The sequence below is a fragment of the Uloborus diversus genome, chromosome 10 (assembly GCF_026930045.1).
Source record: "Uloborus diversus isolate 005 chromosome 10, Udiv.v.3.1, whole genome shotgun sequence".
Lineage (NCBI taxonomy): Eukaryota > Metazoa > Arthropoda > Arachnida > Araneae > Uloboridae > Uloborus > Uloborus diversus.
This window is the reverse complement of record NC_072740.1, coordinates 46,159,990-46,182,368: the sequence shown is the minus strand read 5'-3', so window position 1 is coordinate 46,182,368 and position 22,379 is coordinate 46,159,990. Positions and strand designations below refer to the sequence as shown.

Genomic DNA, 22,379 nt, shown 5'->3' with positions numbered 1-22,379 from the left:
AAAAAATGATTATTTGCTGTTAAAAAAGAAAAAAGATTATTAATTCATCTGCCGTAGTTGTGATACTCACCGATCATTTACATGTCTCGGCTTAGAATGAGTGATCACATGATATCTGCAATGAAAACTAAGGTTATTAAGTGGGATATTCGAGGGGGGGTCACTGGGGGTGGAACTTGGCTTCCTTCTTGACCTCGAGACTCCTTCATCACCTGGAAGCTTGTTACATCTTGCAATGCTCTGGGGTTTTTTTTTTTACATTGAACATTTCATTATCACATTTAACTGGACATCACATTACAACATTTAACAAGGACAATACATTACAACATTTATATTTTTGGTTATTTTTGAGTTTTGCTTTTTTTTTTTTTTAATTTAAATTTTTTTTTTTTTTTTTTTTTTTTACCCCCAGAGTTGCTTATCGTCTCGAGGTGAGGGACTCACCCTCATGAATCGTTGTGAAGGGACTCACCCTTATGAATCTTTGTACGTCCTTGTCGTCACGACACCCCTAGTTTGCCCCCTCAGGAGTACTCAGCTCTTGGGGTTGACTAGTGGAAGGGGATGGTAATAAGTTAGTTAAGCTATTTAAGGTTAAAGAGAGAGTGCCCATCGCGGGCCTTGAGGGAAGAGGCCCTCTCTCCAAGTCTTACTATTTATGTAAGTGCTGTAAAATCTTTTAAGGGGTAGCTATTTGAGCTGAGTTCCCCTTGTCCTTTTCGGTCAAGGCTTTTGTCACCATCTGTAATGTTTCAAGAAGTCCGATTAGTGTGGGGCCCTTCCCCCGGCCCCGTGGGGTATCCTGTAATAGAAATGTTACATTACCCCACATCGTAACTTCCTTTATCTTTTTTGTCTTTTATTTTACAATTTTTTTTTTTTTATTTTTTATTTTTTTTTTATTTTTTTTTTTTTAGCTTCATCTTTGCAACCGGAATCGGATATATGGGGACATGGCTTAGAATGTGAATTTACCCCTTACCCGGTGTACTGTAGTATTTCTTCGTTTTCGAGTAGGAATTGCATAAGGTCTTTTATTTTCCGTCGTTGCTCTCTGTCCGAGAGAAATTGTTGTGCCCAGGTTTCGTCTTTTATTTGTGGTTTTGGGATGTGGAAGCTCTGTGTGATCTCGCAATCATAGGCTTGCTTCGGTCACTAGTCTGGTCTGCGCTAATTCTATATTAGCTACCAGTTTGTTTGGCACTCTTCTCTTCCTTAAGAAGCTTTCCATCTCCAACTCAGTCACTTTCCTATTCCGGGATAATAAGTTCTAATAAGCACGAAAATGCAGTCCTCGGCTGGAAGTGACTGAGCTGGCGGGGCATTTCATGTATCAGTAACTTGATTACGAGCAATAAATTAATTACTGCAGCATATGACTTCTCTCAAAAAATCTTACGGCTCCAGCAAAATATCCTCACGAAAGGTATATTTCAATTAAAATTTAAATTTTTTTCCCGTACTAGTAAATGTCCAAAGAACATCTGAGGAAAATTACAGAAATGAGTCTTAATTACACGATTACAAAAATAATAATAAAAAAATAAACAGAGCGGTCTCTGAGATCGTACGTCCCCTGTTATGTCCTTTTTTCTCATTTCCCCTGTTACAGGTTAAACTATTAAACAATGATTTGCACAATTTTAAAACACTTAATTAAAACACAAACATTTACGTGTGGAAAAAACTTGCCAAGACGAGAATAGTTCATGCGGCGAGCGAGCAATCAGCACTGCACGAAAATACGAATTCGAATAATACTTTGAACTCTGCACGCTGCCCTGTGCCTATTGATACATTAAATTAATTGTTAGTTTTAATTGTTTCATAAAACAATTAAAAAATTAATTGTAATTATTTCAATTGTGAAAAGCAATTAACGTACATTAATCTAATTAAATTAAGTGCAAAGAACAATTAATAGTTTAATTGCAATTAATTTAATTGCAATTACTTTTTTAATCAATTAACAAGGCAATTGAAAAAATAATTGATTAATGCCCAACACTGATGACAACATTGAACTTACTCGGGTTTCGCGGAAAATTGCTCTTGTGTTTGAAATTTCAATCTTTTTGCATCCTGCAAATATTTAAATATTTTGGCTTATCAAATGTTATTTTCGCATATGCAACCTTAGATTAGTATATTTTTTGTTTAATTTTAATAAAAAACAAGTAAATTTATTTCATGGGAAACATGCCACGTCGAACGAACTCAGACTTCGCGAAAAATTGCTTCTCGTGTTTGAAATTTCATTCTTTTTGCATCTTACAAATATTTAAATATATTCACTAATCTGGTGTTATTTTCATATTTGCTACCATAGATTAGCATATTTTATGTTTAATTTTAGTAAAATATAAGTATATTTTATGGGAAATATGACAACATTAAACTTTATTCGCGAAAATTTGCTTCCCTTGTTTGAGATTTCAATCCTTTTGCATTTTGTAAATATTTTTATATTTTTGGCAATTAGTAGTTATTTTGACACTGCTACATCAGATTAGCTTATTTTATTTTTTATTTTAATAACTAAAGAGTTAAAGAATTTATTACCTTGGTCTTGTTTAATTATTTGCTTATTTATTTTTGCAATTTTGAATTTGACTATCTTTACCTAATTTTTGGTCATAACAGATTTTTTGAAAAAAATTCAAATTTCAGCAGTTGAGCACCTAACAAATTAACTTAAATTTGTATTTTAAATATAAAGCTGATTTATATAATTTTATTAAGTTGAATTTTATTTATAAGTACATCATTTTTTTTAATGTCTGCTAAAATAAATAAGGTGTATAACGGGGGGTTGTGTTATGATTATTCACTTAAAATCCAGTAGTGTTTGTTTTATGCTTTTACCTCCCTATATCTCCAATTTTCCCCTTTTCCTCAAATTTTCAAAATTACTACTTTATTAAGGTTGTGGGTACTTGTAGCAGCTTACTGGAAGAGGCTTTAATCAGCAAAGGGGTAACTAGCTTAAGGAGGGTCATTTATCTTCATTTGGATCTTAATAAATTGACCAGGACCAGCCTAGCTAGGCCCAGTGCCTGTTGCTGGTTATCAACAGGCACTGGGCATGGTATTTCTATGCAGAATATTTTGACTTAAACTATTTTATGAATTGTATACATAGCAAAAGTTTTTGTTGTGCATATGTATATTCAAGTAATAGGGGTCTTAGTTTTAAAACTTATTCCCCCCTCCCTCGCCCCATTTTGCTCTTTGAAACTTTCAGGTAATTTTTTATGAACTCACATATCACAATCACACCTGAATATTATTGCCTTTCTAAATTTAAATTCTAATTTCAACAATAACCCATTTGTTCCCAAAATAAAACTACTTTTGTCATAATATATGTCAACTTCTTGTGAATCTTTTCAATTTCGAAGTATGGCTCTATAAATCTGAACTTGCACATTTATTGACTATTGCAAGTTAATCAATGAAAGCTGAATAGGCTCAAGTTTGCATTTAGAGTATTTATCACTGCTTAAGCTGCTTTTGTATATTTTGAGTTTGTAGAGACTGGACTGTGAACTTTCATAAACTTTTCTTACTTCTTAATTTTTAAATTTACTCGAGGACAGTTGAAATGCATTATTGGCTGAACAGCTAATACATAAATACGAATAATTGATTTGCATACTTATAAATGATTTGCAAACCTAATATTTTTAGAACTTAATAGTGTAAACTGAAATAACTTTCTGGGTAGTGTTTTTGTCCTAACCGCCCTTATATTGTAATAAACCACTCTATAGCTATTGGAAATAAATGTTGAAACCTGGGGGGGGGGGGTGACTTCAAAAACTCCTCTCTGGCAATGCCATTGAAGTTGGGTATTTTAGTTTCTTCCCATAAAAGTTAAAAGCACTTATGAAAGGTTTTTTAAAGTATTAATTTGCTGATTCTTGAAAATATACAAACCTCTGACTGCTGCTACTTTTGAAAAACCTCAAAATTAAACCTCTTGGTATCTGCTTCTCTTTTATGACCAAACTTTTCAAACATTTTCAGAAAAACTTTCAACGCAGTAGTTCTTTCATCAAAGCGTCTCTCGTTGTAGAAAAAGCAATTTTGTTTTCCTATACTTTTTTGTATTATTGCCATATTCCTATGTGTTTGTAGTAAATGAAATCTGCATACAATATTTTTAGTACAAATTTATGATATTGCCTTGAAAACAAAATTTTCACCTTGAAAAGTGCTTGAATTTTTTTCTGCCTAAAGGGTATGAACCCTGAATTACTAAAAGTAGAGACTATAAGTAGAATTATTTGTATAATTTTATGGACTTTTGCTTTTATTCTGCATTTTATATTTCAAGTTTTTTTCTTTTTTTTTTGCCTAACCCCTGGTTTCATTGCTTATTTTGTTTTCCAGGTATTTATTTAGTTTACAAATTAAAAAAGACTTGTCTCAGGGCGTTTTAATATGCAATGATAACACAGCAGCACTGATGGCATCATATATTGTGCAAGGTAAATTTAACGATTTTTTTTAGAATGCAGATAAATTTATTATTGTTTTTGTTCTAAATTATATGACTTCAGCTGATTACCTTGCATATTATTCGATCTTGGCTGAGTATGGTGAAAAAAATGTTTTGTCTCTATACATTGAAAATTTTATATTTTAAAATTAAATTCATGTTAAATAAACATTTAAAATGAAATTAGTCTACAACGCATTGTCTTGTTTTTATCCTGTATTGCAGAGAGATCAATGGTTCTGGACAGAAAAACTAGCAAAAATTATTGAAGGGGGGGGGGGGATCTTACGTCGGGAATGCATCACAATGTTTTTTTTTTTTTTTTAACTTTGCTTTACAAAATATATACAAGGTAAAACATTGTATATCATGCCAGATACCAGCACCAAAAAGAAATTATGTATATATTAAAGCTAGGTGCAAAAGGCCAATTCCTCGAAAAAGTGGAAATTAGCTGTGCTAAAAGCGCAATTTAGTGAAAATATTGAAGACAAGTTTTGAGAAAACAATGAGTCTGTTTTTTCCTTGTCTGTTTGAGTTGCCAAAAAGGTTTCTTGTACCGGTAGCGAGGGGGGAGGGGTCTGCACCAGGTGACAACTCAAAGAAGATTTCTTAGTTTATAAAAAATATATAAGACTTAAATTCTGAAAAGTTCTACCAATATACATTTATTTCTATTTAATCCACCAAATGTAACAAAAATAGGGTGCCCATGCTTGCTGGGGAAGGGGAGGTTACATATAGGGTCTAGGGAAAATTTTGCATAGAATGTATTCAGTTTATATTTGTCTTCCAAACTTTTGCTACACCACAAAAGTAGAAATGAGTTGTTTCTGAAAATTTTATAAATTTTATATTTACATAATACATTTAAAGAATTTTTTTGGGAGGGAGGAGGGAGGGGGTGGATGTCACCTGTGCTGAGAACCCCACTGTTCATAATGCTAAAATACATATCTGCATTTTTGTTGCTATTTTGCTCTTTAAATGTTGCTTTTTTTTTTCTGGCAAGTGACTATGATAAACTTACTATAGTTGGGGCAAACATAACCTGATAGCGTCATAATGCTGTTAGAATCTGCAGAGCATTCACAGTGCTACCAGATTAGCTTTGCCCCAACTATAGTTCATCAATATATCTTTCTTCAATAACTGAAAACATATGTGTATGTCTTACATGTTTTGGGAGAAATGAAGGTCTTGCTCTTCTCACCTTCATTGTTATGTCTGAATGAATTGATACACTGCTAATTTAACTTAGTGTGGAAAAATTAGAGATTAAAACGGCAGCAACCCTAGAACAGTGTCTGTACGCCGGTACCTCGGAGCTGTATCAATGCATTGGTTTAGTGAAATATTCTAAACCTGTTTAATGATGTGGGATGCACACCTGTTTTTGGCAATGCATGGTCTAGCCCTAATGTCAATGGATCACTAGTATCCAGAAAATTAATAATGTTGATTTTGATTGAGGTTTCAAATATCTTACACATTATGGAAGGTATAATCACAGATGCACAATTATTTGCTATGGCTTAGCTCCCTTTTTTTAAGATCAGCATTATGTTAGCCTGGTTTCAGTCAAGTTTGCATACAAAGTTAGAAGTAGTTTTGAAAACAGTTTAATAACTTTGGTCTAATTATTAAAATATTTGATAGTTTATTGTTGGATTACTACTGTAGCTCAAAAACACTTTCTGTGATATTTTTAAAACATGGGTTACAGAACCTACTCAAACTTACCTTCAGCTGAGTCATTAAAATTACCCTTAGTTACACCACCATTTCTTCTCATTATTTGATTTAGAATTGTGCTATTTGTAACAATTTCATACCATCATTCTCATTGTGAAATTCAATGATTTGATTGCATACATTTTTTTTGTTGTAGTGTATACTTAACTCCTTTAAAAAAAATAAAATCCATTTCATTTATAACAAATTAACAATAGTTTTAACCTCTTGATATACAATGGCATACAGGAGATGTCATTTTTCCCATGTGTCATTGTAAACTGTGATGTCTCCAAGTTTTCATTTACCATTGCAGACTGATGTCTACAAGATCTCATTCATTTCATTCACAAACTCTTTGATGTCTCCAAGATGTCATTATATGTCAGGGGGTTAAATTTAGAAATGTATTATATACATGTGTTATTCAGCATTTGATATCATCCAGTATTGAATATTTTTTATCTGTTTAGCTGAATGTGGAGATTTTGTTTCTGAAGATTATCCAGATCACAATTATGTTTCTTCTTTCAAATTTGTTCCTCATCAAGATGCCGATTTTCAGCACAAAATCATGGAAAATCATAAAAAGCACATGTGAGTTTTTTTTATGATTTTTATAAAACCACATCTACAGAATACAGTACAACCTCCATTTCTTGAATCTCTCAGGGAAAAAACAAATTTGAGCTATCAAGTGTTTGAATCAACAAGGTTTTGAAAAAATTACACTAGTGATATTTCCAATTACACATACGCTATTTATATTTATATATGTGTGGGGACCACTTTGCATTATGATTAACAAGTCATTCTTCAACATTTTACTTGATTTAATTTTTTTTTTAAATTCCATTTTTCGGTGTAACAATATCGAGCATTCAATTTGTTCACTACTTGCTAGATATTGTTTAGGTGAATTGCTAGCTGCTGCTGTATAAGCAGACTTCCTCATTTTCATTTTTACAATTTCTTTTTCTCACTAACCATATGTTTTTTTTTTAATTATTTTGAAAAATGTACTGGATGGGATTTTGAGATAAATAGCAGTTTCAACTTTCTTTTTTCATCTACAAACTTAAAAATTCTAATTTTATCTTCAACCAATATAAACATTCAAAACCTTTTCGGCAGCCATTTTGCATGAGTTAAAAAAGCAGAATGATGAGAATGAGGATTGCATTTTCCGTTTTTGCTTGAAAACTGACAAAAAATCAACCCCCTGTCCTTAAAGTGGGCAATGTGTTCCAAAGAAATGCAAAATGTATCTAAACTCTGGGGAAAATACTGAGATAAAAAGGATTACAGCACCCTCTCATACCTACACTCCCCTCTTATGACACCCCAAGCCCCTATTCTCTAAATTTCCTAAAAAAAGATGAAAAACTACAAGCCACACACACAACATTGTCTCTGAAATTGGTTCTATTACAAAAATTACCAACAAAAAAGGGCAATTAAAGTTTGCTCCTGTGCAAAAATTTTGACATATCAAGGGTTTCAAAAAATAAATTTTGAAATAATTATTGAAAATACACAGGAGTTTTTATGGAAAATGCAGGGGAAATTTGAATTTTTTTTTTTTTAGACATCAAGGGTTTTGAGATGAGGAGATTCAAAACATCAAAGTTTGACTGTATATCCAATCCAGGTATCTAGGATTGGGGAAAAGTTGAGTCATCTGGGAAAATTTGGAGAATCTGATTTTAAAAATCAATTCTTCGTGATTGAAAATTTTTCCTGACACTTGCCAGTCATATACTTGCCAACTTTTAAGTATTACATGTAAAATTTATGGCTGCTTCTGCCCCTTTTAAGCGTTTTATAATCCAATTGCATCCGCTTGCATAAATTCTCCTGCTTTTGTTTGCAGCATAATTTTATCCCTTAGACATCACTAATTTTGCATTTACCATTACTTTCAACATTTTTTATATTTCATGTTATTCAGGAGACTTGTACCAGTGTCATTTTGCCACACCCACTCAAAAATTTCAATTTTGTTGCATTCAAATTCAAACCCGTCATAGAAATTAATTTTTATCAATGTTCATATCAAATTTTTGTAGATTTTATAAATTAAAATTTGTTAAAGGCGCTTATAACAGTGATCAAATGTATAAATAAAAAATAAGAAATTTCTAATGTTCTGACAAAATTATACAAATATCAAGAATTATCATGAGTTACTCAAATTCAAAAATAGACTGCCTGAAAAAATTTTCAGTAAATGATGGTTAATTTAATTATTTAACATTGTTGCCTCATTCATAACATAATTCTAAAATATTTTTGCTGGTAACATTTTCTTTTTCAAAAATTTTGACATTTTTTTCGCATGTCTTTTGACTGCACTTGCTTTTTGTGCCACCATATCATTTGGCTAATAGTTTACATTCATTAATAAATATTAGATATAAGACTTGACATTAAAACTTATATTTATTTATCTAAATTACTTATACTTACCCCTAGACAAGCTACATGCAGTCTATAAGTTTTTAAAGATGCAATTTGTATTTTCTAAAATTCTCTATACCTATAGCAATACAGAATTAGTTTTATCTGAAGCCTTTAACATATTGTAAAATGTTGTGGAATTTTTCATGGATTGGGGGAAATGTTGCAGGTAAAATTTTTTCTGCACCCCTGTTTAAAACTTCTGAGTTACATCACTTCCTTTGACAAGAACTGTTGATGGCATAGAATAGTACTTAAAATATTGAGAATTGAGGAAAAGGTTTTTACCTATGTGAATATTTTCCCTTATTAAAAGGAAAGAGTATTGTACCTTGGGACACTTTTCATATTTTAATTTCAAACTTCAATTATTTAAATCAAATTTAAAATCTAAAAATTACTTTTAAATACCCCAACATATTTTCTGCAATATATTTTTTAAAATTTAGACAATTTGAAAATAAAATATTGCCAGCCATTTAAAGTAAGAGTTCCAAACTTTCTGAAGGTACAACATCCTATTGTCCCTTGGGACACATTCTGTGGTACCAAGGGACACTCTTCAGGATTCAGAAAACAACCATACACTTGAACCAATTTTGATCAAAAAACAAAACAAAAAAAGAATGGTTTTCATTTTGTGGGTGGGGATGAATAAGATTATGAATAATGAATCATTAAATAATGAATTAATGAATCATTAATAATGAATTAATGAATCATTAATAATGAATTAATGAATCATTAATAATGAATTAATGAATCATTAATAATGAATTAATGAATCATTAATAATGAATTAATGAATTATTATCAAGCATTAAATGTTTTTAAAAGACTACATCAGATTAGAACATTTTTCCATGTTTCCAACATATCTTAATTATTGAGAATGATGCATATGTTTCACCTTGGAACGTATCTTAAGGTACAGTATGTTTGGACGTCCCGAGGTACAATTACCATGTGGTTTAAGGAAAATCAAAATGGTGGTCAATCCAGATGCACTATCATTATTTTCTCATAAGGAAAATATTTAAAGTACTTCTCTGTTATAACAAAATAAAATTCAGTTGATTGGCTTTACAAATACAAAGACAGAAAAAAAAAGAATATTTATTTGGAGGGCATGAAATTTTCTTTCCCTCAAAAAATCATCAATTTAACTCTTTTGATGCTGATTTTACTATGGCGCCATTTAGTGGTGAAGGTTATTATTAGAGATTACAAAAAACATGGCTGCAAAAAACAGATTTTTAGAAATTAGCAGTGTCCCAAGGTACAACACTCCCCTAGTACATCTACACTGCAATGAAGTTTTCCCTTTTTGTTTTGAGTTGTTGTTATGATATTAATGAAATAAATTCAAAGGAAGAAGCAACTAGTATAAAGGGTTATCTTCTATTATATTTTTTTTTTTTTTTTTTTTTGTTTTTTTGTTTTTGTAGTTTGTTCTACTAACATGAGCTTGTTTCTATCCATGTATTCAATAAATTGAAAGATATGCCAGCAAAATTCTTTTGAACTTCTAAATGTACAGTTTTAGATTCAGATTGTCATGAACTATTTTGAATAAAAATGGGAAGGGTTGTGAAAAACCCCAGAAATTCTGGAGAAAAAACTTTTTTTTCCTAAGTGGTTTTTTCCACTAGAGGAACAATTGAACATTTTAAAATTTCAAGTGCAAAATAATGTCTTTAGCAATTTACAATATTTAGGTGTCAATGCTTTTTTGTTTTTTGTTTAAAAATCTTGATGTTCAGTATCCAACATGAAAATACTAATTTTGATAAAATGTAAGCTGCAAAAGAATTGAATTTGTACATCAAATTATAAATTAATGGAAATATTCTGGTAAAAGTTTTATATATTTTCATTTAATGGGTGTGTATGTATATTACACACGAATATATATACATATATATATATATACACACACACACAGAGCTGCTAACTTTTGAAAATCCAAAATCGTAGCAGCATTTTGCGGCGGGGGTGGGGGTGTAGGCTGGCCTATGCAGCAGATATAAACAGTAATAAATTGGCAACAGTATAAGAACAAAAACAATGATATTTAACAAATTTTAAATATGATACAGAAAATAACGGGAAAAAAATTTATATGGAATATTTTAAGATGATGAAATATTAATTTTAAGAACTCACTTCTTGATTATTAGCTGTACTTTTCACCCAGTCGGCATGTCTTTTTGAACTAAAACATGTTTGCGGCAATCATCACAACCAGGGCCCTATCCAGAGGGGGCCTGCTTTGGTCGTCCAGGCCAAGGCAGGCCCCTTGTCAGTTTCGTAGATTTGCCGTCCTCCAGGGGCGTGCACAGAAATTTTGAGGCTCATCACAAATGAGTTTTTGTTTACCTTTATTTCCCCCCTAGTTTTAAAAATATTGGGCCCCCTGCAGGCTTGGGCCGGGCCAACAGATGTCCCTTCTCCCCCCTGTGCACGCCCCTGCCCTCCTCCCCCTGAAACTCTTAGGAAACTTACACTGCACTGATTTCGAGCCAGGGACTCCCCAAGGGCCGGGCGACTAGTTTTGGATTAGACTAGTATCTGGTTACCAAGATGTGCCAAATTCAGCTCCTTGATACATCCTGAGTAAAAAATGCAAAAATTATGATTCTCATGTTTTTGTAATATATTTTTCAACATAAATTTTTGTGACTGATAATGTTCCATGTCTAGCCATTTATTTAATATCGAATTCAGTATTTTAGAAGTTCTTTTGTTATTTCTTGTTTTTATCTTACTTCTATTGCATACTACTAATGTCTTAAGCATGAGAAGAAAAAAAAAACACTTATTCTACTACTATTTCATTTTCTGCACTACTTGTGATTGAAAAAAAAAATGTTGCTTTGAGAAATATTCCGTTACATTTATTTTTAACTTAAAACGGGTGTGTCTTACAAAGTTATAATCATTTTGTAATACTGTGCAATCAACTTCTGAAAAGTGCAAATAAAGTACTTTAGATAATTTCAACTGTTCTAGAGTTTTGAAAATTATTTTAAGTTTTTGAAATTCCTTGTAAAGTTCTTCAATTTTGTCTTTATCAAGAAAATAAAGTATGAAGTGTCCAAATGGCCAGACTTATTATTCTTTCATTCTTATTTTCTGAATCTCTACACCATTTCTTTTAAACCATTTTATACAATTTTTATACTGTAGGGCATTTGATGAAAAGGGGGGGGGGGGATGTTAGGGAAGTGATCAAAGACAAACTACAGTAAAAGCCGATATGAGCAAATGGCGATGTGCTTCTCTTTTTTCCTCTCTTGTTTTTCCTCTCTCTCGATTAATGTCAACGATTTGTCGTGCAAGCAATTTTAATTTTGATTGATCTTGTTTTGCAAAAGAATGCATAACTTTTAAAAGACTTTGTTTGCCTCTTTTTCTTCATATTTTTGTAGTCTCAATTACCCCATCTGAGGTCTCAAAATACAGATTTTTATATCTATTTTTCAAAAAATTTCACCCAGGAGAAGCCCTCAAACCCCCTGAAATTATGGATGTTCTACATCCAACTTAACCCATTAAGTGCCAAGTCTCCCATTTTGGGAACCTTCAATTATTATTTTTTTTCTTCATCAAGTAATTAAGATAACATTTTGAAATTTTTTAAAATGATTGATAGAGAACCAAACTTTATTCCTAATTTTTTCAAAAAGGTTTGGAATGTAAATTCTTTTATAAAAAAAAGTTTAAATTTTGCAAAAATTTCTTGTTTTTGCATTACACCAGAAAAAAATTCCCTAAAAATAATGAATGTGAATGTAGGAAATTCGAAACATGGAATATGAATCTCAATAGAGCTTTTTTCAAATCACAACAAACAGGGGCAAGAAAAACAATTTAAAGGAGTTTTATTGGACTTTATTTACTGAAGTCCCAAAATGGGAGACTTGGCGTGTTCTGATTAGCAGAGCTAGTCATGCCTAACCCATTCTGCATGAATGAACTCTCCCCTTTTTTCCTGTGGAAGCCACAGCCCCTTTTGTATTTTCTCACTGTAAACACTCTTTTGTTGTTCAAGGTCAAGATCTGGCGCTTTTATCAAAACAAGTGACATTCCACTCGTTTAGAAAAGTTAGTTCTGGAATAACAGGGGTGTCAATCCTCCGTAAGGAAGATGACGCATCTCTCTGAATTTCTACAGATCACGAAAGAGATTCCTGTAAAAGATCAAAATTCCCTTTAAAACTATTCCTCCCCCCATAAAAATATTTCCCTCCCCTCCTCCTTGAGGGCTCCCCTTCAATAAGGGAGGTTGAATTTCAATAGAGGAATTTCTTCACTTTTTTTTTTTGAAATCAAATATATAGTTAGAATTTTCGACTTTGCTACGAGCTTCAAACAATATTAAAATTATACATTTAAGCTTAAAACAAGAAGATGAGTGCAGTATCACTTGTTAGTGAATTACCAAATTCTGTTCAGATAGTTGAGAAAAATTTGTTTTAATGGAAATCGCTTAGATCACAGATAATGCGATAACTGTCTCAATTTACACTTTTTCAATTTATCATAATTTGCTGGATGGAATCGGAGAAACTATAACCGTTGATAATTCCTCAATGTCATGCTGGACATTTATTTCTAAAAACATTATGATGATGCATAAATCATGTCATCAAACATGTTGTGAAGCAGTCGAAATGTTAACTGTAAAAAAACCCTTGCCTATAATGACACAAATACACCGTCATGGAGCCCAAAAATATCTTAGTTCCATTTTATAAGAGCCATTTTATATAGCGCTTCGGGTCATTGCCATTTACCGTCGCTCGATCCCCGACATGGTTAATAAATTTAAAAAAAAACCCTACCTCTTCTCTTTTTGTGTATGAAAATCTTAAGGTTTTTTGCTAAAAGGTAGTAAAATGTGTGGGAAAAGTAACGTTTTGAACAAAAATGTATAAGAAGAAGGAATGAAACAAGAATGAAAACCAGACCTGGAGTGATGTACGGGCAGAGCGGGGAGGGGGGGAGGAGACGTCCTTAAGGGACCGAACGGCTCAAGAAATTGAAAATAACTAGCATACTAATACTTATTAATGTTGTAAATGTACACTGCTAGCACCTGGGGGTGGCCTCCACAGCTTTTGTTGCAAGGGGGCCCACAATTTATAGCTTTGGGTCTCATGAAAACTTAAAAGTTCTACATTTTAAAGCTTGAATATGTTAAATATGCACTTAAAGTACCAATAACTGGCTGTATTCATTACATAAAAAGGATTTTAGGGCTTTCTAATTGGATTTAGCCAGAAATTATTCAAGTATCAACATACTGACAGGGATATGTATGTTATCCCCATTAAACGCCCAGTCTCCCATTTTTGGACCATGCCATATCTCCTAATAAATATTTTTGCAAAATTTCAGCCACATATGATTAGAGATGTGTATTGAACATCCAAACACATGAAAACTTAAGTATTTCCAATGTGGTTCATATAGCGGCGCTTAATGGGTTAAAGGGACACTCTCCTGTTATCCTTACCACTACAAGGTGAATAAAAAAAAGATAAGAAATCAAAATAAAAATAACAACAGTCCAATAGTGGAATCATTAAAAATCGAGACAAAAGTCATCTTCTATGTAAAATATTTTTATGCGTGTAGGTGTGTCTGTATATATATATATATATATATATATATATATATGTGTGTGTGTGTGTATGTGTTAGGGCAATGTGCGAATCTGGGCCCCTCCCGGAAAAAATTTCTGGATACGACCTTGATCACGACCACTACGTTCAACTGAAAAAATGCTATAGCAAATAGGACATCTTTTCTGCGCAGAGACCGTCAGCACTAAGGTTTCCAATCCCGCAGGATTTCGGGATTGTAAAGTGTCAATCCTGCGGGATTCTGGGATCCCGGGGGATTGACTTTATTCTTCAAAAAATTAAATTTTCATGACAGAGAAAAAGTTGTGCTTTTTAGACTGCGTTTATTACTTGGATTAGTAGTCTTCTTGAATTCTGTACAACGATTGTAAAGCAATACAAAGTCAGAACCTAATTAGCAACTATCGTTTGGTAAGCAAAAGTATGCCGCTCGTATGGGATGGTAAAGGATTTTTACTCTAAAAATAATGCACTTTATGAAAACACGTGCTGTGGTTCCACTGCAATTTGTTTTACTAAAATTAAAAAATTGTGGAACATTAGAAAAAGATCTGCATTAACTTCATCACTTTCTGAAGTAGATTTTTCTTTTTTTATGCTGAGTTTTTGCTCAAGAACTGCAAATTTCGGACAATGTCTGTCGGATATGTGTTTTGCTGTATCCGATGTAATTTGCATTGATAATACCTTTGTTGCTTCATTAACGTTGTTCACTGTATCAGTGAATTTGATTCATTACGTCAAAGGGTGAATACTGCTTGATTTCCCTATTTCACCAATTTGCGGTCTCAGTAAAAGTGTTTGGATAACTTTGCTAATTTTTCCTCTCACTTTAAAGATGAATTCAAAAAGATGAGCAGCTTCAGTGGCATGCACAGGGGGGAGAAGGGACACCTGTTGGCTGGAGGCTGAAGACCGCCCAATATTTTTAAAATGATGGGTGAAATATAGGGGTGAACAATATGAAGGGGGTCCCGTAAAAGTTATTTGTGACGAGAACCAAAATTTCTGTGTATGCCCCTGAGCAGCTTAACTTACTGCATTGTCATAAGAGTCATCCTTTATTTCATACAAGTTTCTGTCACCCCTTTTTAAATCATTCCAAATGCATAAATAATGTCGGATTTTTCATTGCTTTTTTCTTTGGAGTGCACTTTTTGTAACTTTTAGGTTTTGAGTGCATTACTAAAAAGCTTACAAAAGTGCTCCAACATTGCATTCAGGACACTCAGCGGGTTTTAGAATATGTAATACACTTTCTCTGTTTTTTTAAGTGTAATTTACTGGATTTTAAATTTTAGTGATGGTTTTAAAAATGCTTATAAGTTTTACGCATTTTCTAAATTGATGAACGTATGAAAATTGAAACTTCGAATGAGAATACCAATTCATTCTCAGAAAAATATACTCTATTTTTATTTTCCTCTGAAATGATAAATCAATTGTTGGTCATATGAGACATACAGTTGTACTTGCTCTGCTTGCAGATATATGAGGAAGAAGCTTCAAACTTCAGATGATGCTTGTGAAAATAATTGTTTTATGAGTGACAAAAACTGGAAAACACTTGAATGGAATTAAGTAAATAATAATTTTTTGTAGGATTGGGAATCCCGCGTGATTGCGAGTGAAATCCGTGTGACCAATCCCGCTAAAAAATCCTACGGGATCCCACGGAATTCGGGATCGAGATTTCCGGATTGGAAACCCGAGTCAGAAACGTGTAGAAGTTTGATTTTCTGAACTCACCGGTTCAGTTTTCATTCAGTTTTTTTTTTTCGTTCTTGGGATTATAATTTAAAAAACCCCAGAAAATCATAATTTTTGGACCCTTTTTTGTAGCATCGTAGTTTAAAGCTGTAATTTGTAGAAACTACGATTTTTTCATAGCAGTTTGCAACTCTGTATATATATATATATATATATATATTATGTAGTATGTATGTATGCATGTAACTCTAAAATAAAAGGTAAGCAACTTTCTGCTTAAAGCACAAGTTAGGGAAAAAAAAGTAAAACAAGAAAAACTATTTTCAAAAATCATTTTCTTCAAAATAAATAGTTTAATGATGATAGGAATAATTTAAATAATTTTGTTGCCTTGAATAGAGGAAGGAATTTGCGAATAATTTTTTACCTAGGTTTTTTTTTTGTTAAAAGAAAAAACAATATGGATTAAGATAAACCTTTAAATATTTAATACTTTGAATGTTTTCTACGAAAAGATAACTAGAAAGCTGCGTTTTAATTTGTAAAAAATCAATTTTTCTATTTTTTTTATTTTCAAATTTTTCTAGAAAAAAAAACAGGGAAAAAACGTTTTTCACACCACCTAGTTTTGAAGAATATACATGTTTTTTTTTTCTGCTTTTTCAGTGGGCAATCTCCAGCTGAAGCGGATCTTAATCTGTTAGAGACTGCAAGACGTTGTGAGCTTTATGGAATTAAGATGACTCCAGCAAAAGTATGTAATACTGATAAATTTATGCTTTAATATTTTTTGAAAAAAAAAAAAAACTCTTTTTGCATGGAAAATGTTACAGTATTTTACTTGTATCTAAGAACATCTAAAATAGAATGAATGTTTTACATATTGTCGTTGTGCAGTCGAGAGCCTTGTTATGATGCTACCAAAAAACTATACAAAGTGTTGTCATAACTGGAGCAACACCTTAAGTGGAATAGATTCCAAATATATAATTAAACAATCTTTTATAATAAAATTACTAATGTAACAAGTTAATCAATAATTTGATGTCATTAATTAGATTCAATTTACCTTAGTTTTGAATTATTGACCAACAAGTAAAAAATCATGAGAAAAAACATTTCTCTTCATTCTAAAATACTTTCCAATAAGGGTTTCATTACTGTTTAAATAACAGTTTAATAGGTTTCTTACACATCCTTACAAGTACCTACAAGTCCTTACTTTTATAGTTAATCTTATTATTGCTTACCAGTCCTTAATTTAATGCCCCATTTGAAAAAAGTTCTTGAAAGTCCTTATTTTTACTCTGTCATTATTTCAAAAAATTTGATTTTTGTTTTTTAATAGCTCTTGCTACACACGTCATCACCCCATCTGTAGAGGGCAAGTTGCAATATTTAAACGAATTTTCTTCCCTTAAAGTGGCTAATATTTTATGTCTTTGGGTTCATTAATTTCTTACCTCTTACGCTTTAAACGCTTTTACTTATGCTTTTTACTCACAATATTTGAAAATTTTCCTTAAACGAGCAAGTATGGGAGCCTTTCCAAGCGCAATTTCATCCTCCTGGTACAGTGGTACCCCCCCCATTTCTGAAGCTGTGTGCACACCTATGTCCCTTAGTCAGGATTGCCACGCCGCAAGGAAACCTGAAGAAACAGGGAATTTAAAGTAATAATAATAATAATAATAACTAATTTGAATTTTGACATCTTGAATTCAAATTGTTTTTCGCAATCATGAGTGTGTGTATGTAGGCGTGTGTGTTTGTGTGTGGGGGGTATGTGTTTGTGTGTATTGGTATGTGTTTGTGTGTGTAGGCATATGTATTTGTGTCTGTGTGCAGGCATAAGTGTATGAGTAGTTGTGTGTATAAATGTGTGTGTATGTGTGAGCATATGTGTTTGTGTCTGTGTGCAGGCATGAATGTGTGGGTAGTTGTTTGTATGAGTGTGTGTATGTGTTTGTGCGTGTGTGCATTTGTTGGTGTCTGTATGTATTTGTGTGTGTTTGTGTACATGTGTGTAGGTGTATGTGTGTGTTTATGCGTATATGTGTGTGCGTGCATGTGTGTGTAGTTGTGTATGTATGCATGTGTGTGTAGGGCATGGATGCAACTTGGAGACAACTTTCGCTTATAGGAGCAGCATCATGAGGAGCCAGTCAACGGTGATCGTGCAGAGGGTGACGGTGGGAAAATAAAATCAAAGGACATCAAAACAGTCAAGTGAGAACAATAAGCAATCGTGATTGCTCAAAAAAAAAAAAAAAACGGGAAATACAGGGGATTTTGAAAAATTTCTCAAAAATCTGGAAAATGCAGGGAATTTTTAAATTGGAGTAGCAAAATCAATGCTCAAATATATAAACTACTGAAATAAATAAGAAAATATTTTTTTTACATTAATATTAATAAAGTTTATAAAAAAAATTAAAATAATAAAAAGGTACTTCTGTTTTTTTTTTCTTGTTTATGTTTTAGTAAATTTTAAAATGTCTATCATAAAGGCAAAAATTATTTATTGTTTAATATGACATGTATCCTGAATTTTTTGCTAATTTAATTTAGAGAGCATGAGTTTAGTCATCAATATTCATTGTTCTGCTTAACTTTTGCAATTTTATCCTTTTAGCTGCAAGTAATGAATGGTTACAAAAAGGCTTGTATATAAAGGCTTTTCTTGTATAAAAAGTTAAATATATGTACAATCACCATGTTATTTTTTCAGTTAAGAAATTCTTCCCCTTATTTTATATTTTTATTTGATATCCCCCCCCCCCCCCGTCATTGTGATGAAACTATCAGGTTATTAATGTTCTTTTTTAAATATCAGTGTATGCTTGTTTGTAATGTTTTATACAGGGAAAACACAGGGAATTTTTTTCCCAAAATTGAGTGGCAACCCTGTTAGTGATCTCTCATGATGAAAGGCAAGCTTCCAGTTGTTTGGTGAAAATCGAGTGATTTCAAGTGTGCTATTTCCGTTTATCGGCAATTTTAATCACACATCTGGTTCTTTGAACTCTTGCAGAATGGGGGGGGGGAGGGACAAATGCGAAATGCCATGCCAACTCTGCTCCCATTCTAGGTATCTATATCCATCAGCGCATGTGTGCCTATCTGGGACAATTGGTCGATCTTAAAAACTTATAAGTAAACTGAAATGCAGTAGTCAATTGCTTCTGGTTACTTGCATCATAAGGTCTGAGCCAGTACTTGCATTGCTTGTCGCATGTGTTCGTAGTGATCACGGATAAATGTAGTTTTCCTTTTGGTCATAAACATCATTTTTCCACATTCATTTTTAAGTGTTTGAAAAAGCTTTTAAACTTTTAAAACTAATATGGGGCTTGAGTTCCTCAGAAATCTATTGAGTTATGCTTAATTAAAACAAACAAACAAACAAACAAAAAACTCTTTATCAATGCAGTTTTCTTCACGTGTACAATATGCCTTCACCTGCACATATGAACACATTTTTCACAGAAAATAACTTCTGTTTAAAATATCAATCCATTTACATCATATGAATATTTTTGACTGTTGGAAATAATTTTGAAATATGCTATGATAAATTAACATATTTCATGCTTTATTCGAAAACAAAATAAATGAATTATATCATACTTGAGAATCATCCAACGTTGAACACATGTTCAAAAAATATTGTTTCTTGTGTTTGAGATTTTAATCCTTTTTCATTTTGTAAATATTTTAATATTTTGGGCAGCTGGAAATTATTTTAATGTATGTTGCTAAAGAGTAGCTTATTCTATTTTCCATTTTGATATAATTAAGGAAATAATTTACTTTCGGCAGACATGCCAACATCAAACACGAACATCACCCAGAATAGCTTCTCGTGTTTGAGATTTCTATCCTTTTGCATCTTGTAAATATTTTTTTATTTTGTACAGTTGGAAGTAGTTTTAATGCATATTACCGAAGATTAGTTTGTTTTATTTTCTATTTTAATATAAATAATTAAACAATCTATTTCTAGAAACATGCTAACATGTGACATGTAAGTCGCTTGAAATAGCTTTCTGTGTTTGAGATTTCAATACTTTTGCATCTTGTTAACATTCTAATATTTTTGACAGTTGAAAGTGATTATAATGTGTATTTCCAAAGATTATGAACCAAATCTAGCAACCGACCATTTCCCAGCTTGTAGTTTATGTATTCATTAAGCTGCCTTGATTAATTAATGACATACAAATAACCGAAAAAATGAAGCAGCTGCTACATCCACTAGAGCAAAAGCCCCAAGTATTTATAGAATGAAAAATCAAATTAAAAGAATGAAGCAAAGCAAGTGAAATGAAAAGCATTAGAGAAGGAAGTAATTTTTTAAAGAAGAAAATGTTTCTCCAAAAGGAAATAATGGAAACAAAGACAAATAGAAATCATTTGACACATGATGTTGAAAAATCAAAGGACATTAAGTTGTTTGTTCAATCATATGAACTAAGGAAAACACTTACTGAAAAAGAAATTGAAATAAAATCTTTGGATGTAAAGTTAAGGGAGAAAAAGTTTGGAATTAAGAGATTTCTGATCGCTAGTTTTGGATTTTTATTCTATGATCTTGTTGCATCACAGCTTTAAGAATTTTGGTTGCTATATTTTTAATGTACACTATATGACTAAAAATTTTTAGGACGTTTTCAAAAATTCACATTTTTAAGGATTTCTCAAGTAATGAAAATCTAATAGCTTTGTAACTTTTGTCACATAACAGGTATGCTCCAGCTGTTATTTTCCAATAAAATCACCCTTTTGTTTCGGGGGTCAGTAACAAATTAAGGAAAACAAAAATGTTTTTGGCTATCATTCATCTTAAATAGTTGAGAATAAGCTGTAAATTTCAAACATTGGTTAGCTTACTGTGTACAGTAGTTTTTCATACTTTTGAGTGAACTACCTTCTCAAATTAACAAATACTGTTGATATTCGCAAAAATATAAGCATTTCTTTCAAAACTATAAATTTTACTTGAAGGTTTTGGCTCATAACAAGCAAAGTTTTTCATCAAAGCTTATGAAACTTTCAGAAAACTTGACAGCATACAAGAGAAGCAAAATACTAAAATTTGAAATTAAAATGTTGAAAATGTGATAAAACATGGACATTTAAAGCAATTAATTTATCATTGTGAATGTGCGAAAGATAGCAATTTATAACTTTCATCATCTAATACCCAACTAGATTCCTCAACTCATAAAAAAAATCCAGTTCATTATCTTAAAATTATAGAAAGTTATCAGCAAACTAAAGAGTGGTATTTGAATAACTCTTGGATGGGCTACGCATTGCAAGGGATCGTTTGCAAATAAGCTGTTTTTATCATGAATCACACTGAACAAGTGCAAGCAATTGTTACAAACTTGCAAACGCCCCTAAGGAGTCGTCACCTATCCAAGAGCTATTCAGATTTGGCTCATTAGATCTCTGATAACTTTCTGAATTTTTAAGATATTGAACTGGAATTTTGTTATGAGTTGGGTTTTAGATTATGAAAATTATAAATTGCTACCTTTTGCACATGCATAGTGAAAAATAAATTGCTTTAAATGTCCATATTTTATCAAATTTTAAGCATTTTAATTTCAAATTTTAGTATTATATTTCTCTTGTATGCTGTCAAATTTTCTGAAACTTTTTTAAGCTTTTATGGAAAACTTAGCCTGTTATCAGTCAAAAACCTTTGAATAAAATTTGCAGTTTTGAAAGAAATGTTTATATCTTTGTGAATATCAGTGATACTTTCTTGAAAGTATGTAAAATAATTGTACATAGTAATCTAACTGATTTCTGAAATTTACAGCTTAATCTCGGCTATTTACAATGAATGATGACCAACAAACATTTTTGTTTCACTCAACATGTTACTGATCCCCGAAACAAAAGGGTGATATAATTTTTATTGCAAAATGACAGCTGAAGCATACCTTTTAGTGACAAAAGTTTCAAAGCAATTGGTCTTTAATTTCTTGAGAAATCCTTAAAAATGAATTTTCGAAAGTGTCTCAATACTTTTGGTCACATAGTGTATCATTCCTTTCTGTACATTCCCTTCTATTCTCCATGTGAAAGTTTAAAATCTGTTGCATTCAAAACATGCATATGCTTCTAGCAGTTTTTAAGGTGGCATGCATAAGACCAGTTTCTTATCGCCTGTCAGACATTCCTACAAATAACTTTTCCAGATGTTTTCATCTTTTACTGAAAATATTTCAGTTGTAAAGGAGAAGTCAACTCTGTCTGAATAGCCCTAAGTTTTGTGGCAACCGGAGTTTCTCAATAAAACA

General features: G+C 31.9%; 1 protein-coding gene across 1 annotated transcript in view; it reads left to right on the top strand.

Annotated features, from left to right (window-relative positions):
* The window catches only part of LOC129231230 (FERM, ARHGEF and pleckstrin domain-containing protein 2-like), a 180,488-nt gene that overhangs the window by 20,885 nt on the left and 137,224 nt on the right, over window positions 1-22,379 (top strand). Inside the window, exons 4-6 of the mRNA XM_054865494.1 lie at window positions 4,399-4,496; window positions 6,715-6,838; window positions 16,729-16,816. Coding sequence (XP_054721469.1) covers window positions 4,399-4,496; window positions 6,715-6,838; window positions 16,729-16,816 — 310 coding nt within the window. The remainder of the gene's footprint in view (window positions 1-4,398; window positions 4,497-6,714; window positions 6,839-16,728; window positions 16,817-22,379) is intronic.